This window comes from Daucus carota, chromosome 1 (assembly GCF_001625215.2).
Source record: "Daucus carota subsp. sativus chromosome 1, DH1 v3.0, whole genome shotgun sequence".
Classification (NCBI taxonomy): Eukaryota; Viridiplantae; Streptophyta; class Magnoliopsida; order Apiales; family Apiaceae; genus Daucus; species Daucus carota.
The window spans coordinates 42,707,715-42,717,915 of record NC_030381.2 but is presented as its reverse complement, the minus strand read 5'-3'; the positions used below and the strand labels follow the sequence as shown (position 1 = coordinate 42,717,915).

At 35.1% G+C, this 10,201-nt stretch overlaps 1 protein-coding gene across 2 annotated transcripts; it reads right to left on the bottom strand.

Moving 5' to 3' along the window:
- Positions 1 to 119: 119 nt before the first annotated feature.
- LOC108204537 (F-box protein At3g54460) lies at positions 120 to 7,046 on the bottom strand. 2 transcript variants are annotated; one of them, XM_017374028.2, is made up of 9 exons: positions 6,342 to 7,045; positions 3,271 to 5,862; positions 2,975 to 3,188; positions 2,641 to 2,886; positions 2,484 to 2,543; positions 2,271 to 2,401; positions 1,064 to 1,178; positions 453 to 600; positions 120 to 346 (listed from the first exon to the last, which is right to left on the bottom strand). In XM_017374028.2, exons 1-9 carry the CDS (start codon positions 6,803 to 6,805, stop codon positions 324 to 326), a joined length of 3,993 nt encoding a protein of 1,330 aa, XP_017229517.1. In that variant the 5' UTR covers positions 6,806 to 7,045; the 3' UTR covers positions 120 to 323. The 2 variants fall into 2 exon arrangements, with proteins under 2 accessions (XP_017229517.1, XP_063941100.1); XM_064085030.1 differs by lacking the exon at positions 2,484 to 2,543 and having other exon boundaries at positions 6,342 to 7,046.
- Between the last annotated feature and the right edge of the window lie 3,155 nt (positions 7,047 to 10,201).

Here is a 10,201-nt window from a genome sequence, read left to right as displayed (position 1 = left end):
TTGAGAGAAAAGTTTACATTGGGTGATTTTTGCTTTTCTAATAAAATCTGAGATGGAAAAATGTATCATATAGAGGCAGTGTCGATCTAAGATAAACGGGAAAAAAAAAAAACCAAAAATACATATAAGGCCACTTTATTATATAAAAATTTCAGGACATTACAACCAAGGCTGTGGGGTTTTCATGCGAAAAGCCCCAGGCACTACGTCCTGTTCTAATCTTAATTACCATATGCACTTCAGAGGCAAGAATTATAAACAAAGGGCAGATGAGTACCACTATTGATGAGAACTATACAGATAGGGAAACAAAAAAATTCTGGTTATTGGGCAGCCAATTGCAAACCTGTAATAGTAATGATACAGTTAAATACAACCCAAAAGCTTGCAAGACAAGGCATCATAAGAAAAATATATACACCGGCATCACTGTCAAGTTTGAGGATGTATACCTTCAAGTCTAGGGACTGTCCGCACAAAACTAAGCTGCGTCAAGTAGTTGCTCTCAGCAAAATCATGCAGACTCCGGCGTGTCCGACTGCTCTCCCGATCGTGCTTTCCAGTTCCTTCTTTCAATAGCTTTCTGCATTCATCAGCATCCTGCAACAAATTGGAGGGTATTAGAGGAAGCAACAGTCAAAGCGCAAGAAGAATATGTAAGGCACAGAAAATGCTATTGCATCTTAACCCACATATAAACAACAAATGCCAAGTTAAGCAGATATAATGATAGCTCTATATTGCTCTATATATTGATAGCTCTATATAGTACTTCTCCCGATAATTAGATAGCAACTAGCAAGTACTTATGTTGCATCATTCATCATTTTAACAAAAAAATAAATTCTATTAGCTAAAACACATACAAATACACAGCATCAATGTATAAACAAAGGTCATAAACTTCTGCCATCAAAACATATACCTAAAATGTTAATAGACTTGGCTACTGAAGAAAGTAAAGACATCTTGAGTACTCAGATATTAACTATAACTAATTAAGAGATAATTAGAATTTTTTTCTCGGGTTCCTAAAACGACAATATAAACAAGTTATGAATACCTGTAAAAAATTCAACATTTGCTCTTCAATTGTACCATTCATAGCCAACGTTTCAACTTGAATAGGACGTGTAGCACCCATCCTGTGAGCACGACTAATCACTTGCTCTTCCATGCTGACAGTGTTTGAACAAATATATGTATTATTACTAAAGTTCAAAAGTGAACTTCGAGGTAGAAGTACTATTCTCAATAATTAACAGCCAACGGCACAAATATAGGCAAATGTACAAATCAATTCCAGATCCTAAATTTGCAATTAAAACTATGGTGTAGTACGAGTCATTCTATAAATGTCAGACAATTAAGTGGTTCATTCTTAGCATACAGAAAAAGTGATAGAGTTGGAGTCACCATCATAAGTAACGACAGAAAAGAAAAGGGAGAAGAAAAAAGAGTATGCCTACTGTGTAACTTTTAAGAATACGTGCTTATAATTTATCTTCTGTGTTATCTCACTAGCTTTACTGGCAGATGAAGTATTGCAGAATTCTCTACCTTCCTCTCTACTTGCTAAAACCATGATCGTTTTAGAGTAGCGGCATCCATTCAACACTGTAAGTTTGTAAGCTTCATTTTTTCTGTACGTGAATCGGTCCCTTTATCCAAGATGATATTACTTGTTCCTATCCTTTATTTTATACACCATAAAATAAGTGCAACTAAATATTCATTTCAATAAAAAAAATTATCAGTTCAACAGTGTGCAGATATGGATTAATAGTGCATAGGGTCCTGGTCCCTGACACACACTTCCAGGGCCGTCGGATCTCTATTTCAAGGGTCCAGATTAAAACTTTGTTTTTTTAAGTATCCGCTATAATTTTCCGCGGATAGGGACATAGGGAAAGTCCCTATCCGCGGATAATTTCCGCGGATAGGAACTTTCCCTATCCGCGGAAAATTATAGCGGATACTTAAAAAAACAGGTTTCAATCCCAACCCTTGAAATACAGATCTAATGGTATGATAATCTACATTTAATTTATTATTGTCGCTTAATTTATATCTTTAATTTGCTTAGTTGAGTATCATAATTATTTATTTGTTTAGTCAGGACAGAGACAGTTGCTCTACCTATAATTAACAACTAACAGCACAAATATAGCAGAGGAAAATTCTGTAAGGATATAGTAGAGACATAGGTAGTTTCACAAATTTGACAATCTAGTATATTCTAGTCAAAAAACCGTTTATAGATCTATTACCTCTTGTCCCATATTGGTTCCATCAAAAACACATGTGTTACAAAGCTCAAATCAAGACCTAATGCTGCACTTCCATCCATCAGTAATGCTATGCAGTCCGGGTCGTGCTGGAAGGTCGTCAGGGATTTCATCTATATGATTAAAGAAAATTATTTTTTAGACTATAACAGAAGAAGTTATTTTCAGAAGAACTGAGATAAGCCAAATTCTCACCTTGTTGCTAGAATGCATTGGACTATACATGCTAGCAAATTTGATACCAGCAATCGTAAGCTGGTAAAAAAAGACGGACCTCAATAAGTTATCATTGCATAATGCACATAAAAGAATAAATTCTCCTGTTTAGAATTCACAGTAATTTAAGTGTTACCTGCAGTGCAATGACGTGTATATGCTCAAGAAATTGAGAAAATATGATAATCTTCTCAGAAGGTGCTACGTTAGACTCATTGCTTGGTTCAGAACAAGAGGTAGTTTCAGAGACTTGCTTCAGATCAACCCCTCCATTAATAGGGCAGCTAATGTTTTGATTACCTCCCAGCAGTTCTTTCAATCGATGCACTAGATAATTTACTTTGCTGCTAGAAGTTGATTGCCAATCAGGGTGCCAATCATCCTACAAGAAGAACATTATGAAATGTAAAACAGATTATTAGAGGACACTCAAAAGACAGAACTTTACGTATACTAGCAACAAGTCATGCCTGCTTATATGACGGCTGCAACTCAATCAAATCTTTCGGAACAGGCCACTTCGGGTTGGGGTTTTCTGGCCGGGTTAATATTTCAGGACTCTGCATCTCATAAAAGTTGTCACATCCAGGATATGTACACCTCTCACTGTTCAAAGCTACACACTCAAGGCATAAGAGATGCCTGCATGGTGTAATGACAGGCAATCGGCACCACTCGTTGCACCTACAAAAGTTAAAAGGAATCAGTATATATTCTGACAGTAAATCATAATCAGATTGCATATGGTATATCATGGTCATCTTACCGCATACAATTGCCACCATGCAGAATATTATATCTAATAAAAGCATATTCCTCCGAAGAAGGGTCCATTCCATTTTCAACTAGCAGGTCCATAGTTTCTTGAATGTCTCCCCCAGCATCAGATACTTTTATATGACCAGCAACACAGCAAGACAATCGGACATTTTTTATAGTAGTACTTCGGAACTTCCATTGCTTTGGGTTCAGTAAACTCTCAACATGAGAAGGATCATTCCAATCAGCCAGTAATATGTTACGCCTCACTGTAACAACCAGTTCATTGTAACTCCTCCCATGTTCTTCAGTAAAGTCCACAAATGTCACTTTCTTGATGCAAGGAGGAATTGATTTTAAATCTGCTTTTCTTGCACTTATCATACATCTTTGAAGCATATGCAGTAAACGTAACCTACCTTCTTCCATTCCGGCCTCAAACGGCCTGAGAATACCATTTTCCCATAACTTCTGATTCTGTCCATACACTTCTTCACGAAGGAACTTAAGCATAGGTTGAAGATTAGACAGTTGACTGTTTGGAGTGTTGGGTGTTGGTGTTCCTGTTAATAGCCACCTACTTGTAGCTGTCAATGAAATGGACATTTGCAGCTTGTTCGTCAAGTTAAGACTCGAGCCAAGGGTGTGACCTTCGTCAAATATAACCCTGAGCCAATGAACTTGCATCAACACACTTCTCTTATGAGGATTCCACTCAGCACTTAAACGATTGAATGTAGTCAGAACAATGTCATAGTCCCAGGCCAGGTTGTGGGCAAGAGGCTTTTTGTGGTCGGTCCAGATATAAACACGCAATTGACCAGGTCTGACATGCTTCTGAATTTGAGTATTCCAGTGATCAACTAGATTCGAAGGAACGACGATAAGAGTTGCCTTCGACAAATATAACATTATTGAGTCCCATGGCTCGCATAAAGCAATTCTGAGGGCAGCTACATCAAAATCCATGTTTGAGACAGTTCTTGGGTAGTACCATTTTGTAGTCCCCTCTTTTTCTCTCTTTATAAGTCCAAATGCTTTAAACACTCTGTGAAACTGATGGATATTTCCGCGGCGCGCTGCTTGTGGTTGCATGACTGGCTGCAGCAATCCTACTGTTTCCATTTCCAAAAGTTTGTCAGCTGAGAGCTTAGCCAACCAAGTTAATGCCTTTTTGGTTACTGAATCAATGAGGGCAGAATGCTCCCTAAGCACGGTGATGAAGAATGAGATATTTTCCTCTTCCCCTCCAGATTTTCCTTTAGTGTGAAATCCAGGTAAAGATGTTAATTTTTGGCGAGCATCCCAAATTTCTTCTGGAACAAGGCAATTCTGGTGAAAAGTATCACTGTTCATGCTACAAAACCATGCAGTTGTAGTTTTAGCAGCATCTAATTCTGTAAGTTTCCTCCACTTTCTGCACGCATCACACTGAATCCAAGTTTGTTTATTGTCAGAATCGTTAGTGATCTTATTACCCCTCTTTCTGCGGTAAGATGACACATCTGAAGAGCTATCTTTCTCTAAGGAGCTGTAAAATGGCCAATTTGATGGATGCCTTCTCTTTCGCGAGCTTCTTCTTGCAGTGCCTGTATTATAATCAGATTCTTCATCAAATGCATCCAAAAGATTTTTCTTTGATCTACTCTGCTTACTACTGCAATGGGCCACACATGCAGCTTGAGGTGATCCAGCCTCCTCGTGAGGGGACAACTTATTAGCAGACTCTGCAACAATTTTGGCAGAACCCATGACTCTAGTTCTCTTTGCGGAGTGTACAAGCTTCTCCTGTGAATCATCTAGATGAAATTGTCCTCTGCGTGGTGTTTGGCCAACAACTCTTGTAGTTGGCAAAGCTTGGCCACTTGCCAATTTATCAGCACTGATCTCGTAATATCCACATCCCTGCTTACCATTATGTGTACACCATATGACCTCTGCGCCGTCAGGAGGGAGGGCCAGTGTTCCTTGTGCCTTCAAAATAAGAGAAAGGGCAGTTATGGTCTTACCCAATCCCGGTTCATCACAGAACATTCCACCACGAAAATCTCTGAATACAGGTTTTATGTTAGCGACTATTTCACCAGATACCACATTTACATAGAAAGTGAATCCATCCTCAGTTACCAAATCTAAATACAGAGGGTGTGGCAGCACCTCAGAGTCCTTTTCGCGCTGCATCATCCACTCAATTGCTGCATGTTGATGAGGGAAAAGTTTAAGTTTCATACATGGCATAATAGAAGCTGCCAAAGACCTTAAATGGCGGCAGGTAGCCGAAACTCTAAGAAGCTCAATTGGTCCCAATGTAGCAAATATATTGATCAAAACATCATCAGAGACATCCCAAATACCAGAGTCAGAAGTATCATCTGCTGGATATACTCTTGAAAGGTCGCTACCTCCTTTCATGGAGAGACTAGGCAAGCTCATGAATATGTCATGAAGTTCAAAAAGCTTTTTCTTAGAAGTCCCGGGTGCAACACATTGTAGCTTACAACCAAGTACATGACAGTCTGAAATATTCCAGATATTATCACTACGTTGATCATCTGTATTGCCAAGCTGAAGCAACGACCTTCTAGCCTCCCAATTACAGCTAAAAATATAAAAATATCCTTCAACTATTTTTACCACAAAATCAATATAAAGACTACTCCAACAATGCAATTATATAAAAATAAATAAAGATATTACAAAAACAATGGAATTAAGTTCAATAGAAGATAAATATTCCCAATAGCTCAAATACTTGTATGGTACTTCCTATAAAAAATTTAAAGTAAGCATGAAGCCTTCAGATTTTATAATATAACAATGGGAGCTCTAACATTTCAACCCAAGCTGATTGCATATGGCGTTCACACTAATTCACAACCTTACACTAAAGTTCCTTTTTCATGAAGACATTAAAAGTATGTGTGCTCTCAGCTCTTAATTCTCTTATCATTATTCATAATAACGAAACAGGGTCATATACTAACAAATTAATGACGTGTATCAGCTCTCATCATATCACAACTCACAATGTAGCTACAACACGAAAAATTATCGCAAAAGGAGAAGCAACTGACACACCTCAAATGTCGGCAAAGCGCAGCAGCAACTGTGGCAGACCTCGGAAACTGCCAACCAGACCACAACTGAATAGGCAAATAAACATCAACCAACACAACAACCCTAACCGCCTTCCCAACCACCTCAACAACCTCAACGACTTTCGAAACAATACTCAAACACTTGTGACTCACCAACGCATACAACTGGTTCACCACACTTATACTCCCATTCACTAACCCTATCCCACTCCACTTCTTCCTCGACGACGACGCCGTATTGCTCCCTTCCCCCACCGCATACTCGGTTTCCCCGTTAATCGTCGACAAAACGGTGCCGTTTTCGCATATAAATCCGGTTTCTGACCCTTCAGCGAATATTTCGCAGGTGGTGGAGATCAGGTTGGGTGCAATTGGGGGGTCCGTTTGGAGAATTGTGCATAAATAACCGCATAATTTATGATTCGTGCTTAAATTATCGTCCATGGGATCAAATCAAGGATCAATTTCGCGAATTAGGGTTCCGAATGGGGGGTTTTCAGAGAAGTGTGTGAAAAACACATAGTGAATAGAATAAAATAGAATGGTTTGTATATTCTAATTACAGAAGAAACAAATGGAGAAGATGATCCTTACAAAAATAAAATAAAAAATGGAGACGATGAAGATGTTGAAAACGACGGCGTTTATGAAACAAATATGTTGAGGCTGCGTGAGTTGGTGTTTTTATAGCCTCGGTTATAATTTAACCTGTTTTTATTTATAGTCTCAACCACATGTATCTCACTGTATCTTGGGCTACAAAATTGATTTTTACAACTAAATATTCATATATTTACTCAAAAAAAAAATATTATATATCGGTAGTATAGTTTTGTAGTTTGTAACGGATATTGTTTCCGGCAAACTCGGTGACTAGTACTATTTTATTTTGCAAAAACAATATATAGTTTGAATTTAGTGACATACATAATTCATAATTGAATTCCAAATAGAATTGAATTCTTATAAATTGGTTTTTTAAAGAAAAAATCTTATAAATTATCAACAATGAAGATAAGTATCTGCTCATATATATTTCATTTATCAGAAATAATATATTAAAGTTGATTAAACATTCTATGGAGACCACTTTTATTGGAGACCGTAGAGACCATTTATGTTCTGCAATCAAAACATTATAAAATACATTATTTTGTGAAGTATGTTCAACAAATATCATGTATTCATTAAAATTGTTGAAGATCATCTATGTTTCATAAGTATATAATGTATGTTCTGCAAGTTGAACAATGTCCTGCAAACTAAATATATTTCATAGAATATAACATTTTGTAACGTTCTATATGGGAAACTTATATAATATTCAAGATTTTAAAGTGAAATAATGATTTTGTACAACATGATGTGCAAAACTATACGTTTTGCAATGTTTTTATGCAATATTTCACTTGCAGAACATAAGTGGTCTCCACGGTCTCCAATAAAAGTGGTCTCCATAGAACTTTACTCCTTTATATATCTTTTGACATAACACAGGATAATCTAGTTCTAGATATTATATTGCAAACAAGTATAAAATAATTAAATGAGTGAAAAAATTAGATGTATGCTTGTTTAACATATAATTACAAAAACATTAATATATAATTCATTTATTATATTTAAAATATAAAATATCATTAATTAATGTACATATCTGATAGATATTCAAGTTAATTACACTTTACAATCCATTGCTTACAAAAAAATAGCTTTAAAAAAACAAAAAAGTTTTCGACAACAAAAAAAATTTAAATTCAATAAAACAAATACTGATAAAATACATCGAAAATCAAGTGTTCAGGATTTGCAACAATGAGTTGTTCGCCAATAACTTTAATAGCCTAAATATAACCTCGAGCCTCGTCAGTATGCTGAACTCGCTGCTGTGAACTTAAACAATTCAACCGTCTACTTTGTTGTTGTCTTCAACCTCTTATTTTCCTGCCCAAAATTACAAAAATAAACAAAATTCACCATGTCCATAAAAAAATATTAGTTAATAATATAAATTAGAAAAAATTACAAACACACACACATACATAAATAAAATAAAACTCACCACTTTCGAAACTTGACTACAAAGTCATTCACTTATGCTTTTCACAAAAATATACACACTTTTAAACAAATTTCAAATTTATGAATTTCAACCTTATGGGCTTGCCAATACAAGCCCATCAACAAAAAACTGCAAAAAAGCCCAAAATCTATTTCTTGAAATCTAACTTATGAACGTACACAAAAATAGTTGCCATTTTCATAGTTTTATTATTATCTATATCTACGCATAATCATCCTCATCTCTATTCTTGATTCAGGCATTGACAATTCAATCTTTTAAATCGTATATACGCGTTGATTCTTTGTATCTATATATTTCAGCTGCACATTTTATGGGAGATTTCAGATGTCATTCATGGTTTTGGAAATATGTAAATGTCAAAATTTTGTTTTGTTGAGATTTTCTGAGTAAATATTAATGTTTGCCTGTTAGACATCTTAATTTCATTTACATTATGTTAGTGCAGAGGATGTTGATAAGAATGACGAATGTGCATGGTTATTAATTACCGGGTTGAATCTTGATTTGGGGATCAAAATGTCTGCCCAGAAACAAAGAATGGATGCACATGTTTCAGGTAGTTGTGTCTCTAATTCTGAGCTTGTCAAATCTGCATTGCTTTAGATTTATTTGTAGTTGCAAGTTTTTTTTGTAAATGTACATTCCAGCATGCAAAAATTCTTAACTAAATAATTTATGTGACAAATAGGTGACATTTATGTTAGCATTGTAGCGCATCAAACTTCTACCACATTGGTAAAACATATACAACTATGAACTATATTTTGTTGATTATATTTGTCGAACGAAGAAACTCTTTAGTACAATTTCATATATTTATAGCCATAAAATATATTTATTGGAAAAGGCTAAAATATAACAAAATTATAATAGGCAACTATTATAGCTGAATCTAGGATTTTTAGTTCAGAAGACAAAAACATATAAGAAAAAGTTTGTGTCACATAAAATCAAAAATAAATTACTAAATTATGAGTAAACTAGCTAGTATGTAAACCTACGTATATATGTTAAACATAAAATATTGAAGAAGAAAAACAAAACAAAAGTATATAAAAGAAGGTGGTAGGCCGCAGGAGTTGAACACAAAGTGATATAAGTGGCAGCAAACACCTCCAGACCTTCCACAATGAGGCTAGACTACGAATACATTTTTCCTAATTCATATAACATGACAAAGATATTTTAGAATTCATGGTATAAGTAATATATTGTCTGATACTAACCATGTCTCATGCTAACTGTGTTTCTAATTATACATAAGCATTTGACCTATTAGCTTTGGAGATGGAGATGTTTAAAGTTTATTGTTCTTACACCTTTTTTTTTATAAATTTAACTAATGTAGGATTATGTTTGGTAACATGTATTTTATTTCAAATTTTGGATTTCAATTAACATGATTTAAGGTGTCATTTCAAATTCTAAACTTTATACCAGTATTTGAATGTTATAGATTTCAAATGAAATCCAAATCCAACTTCTTTTGCTTCTAAACATACCATTTGATCAAATTCAAATTTTCAAATGAAATTCAAGTTACCAAACATATCATAAGCTCAATACTTACTAACTTGGCCTTGTCGAGTCGATGACCACCATAAGTTTGGTGCTTTGTTTTATATGATAGGCGTAATGGTTAAGATAACATATTATAATGTTACTGTTGTAATTATATTAGATTTGTTGAGAGTCATAACCTCTTATTTATGATTCTAAAATTTTAAATTAAGCTTGTTTCTGTAATGATATTC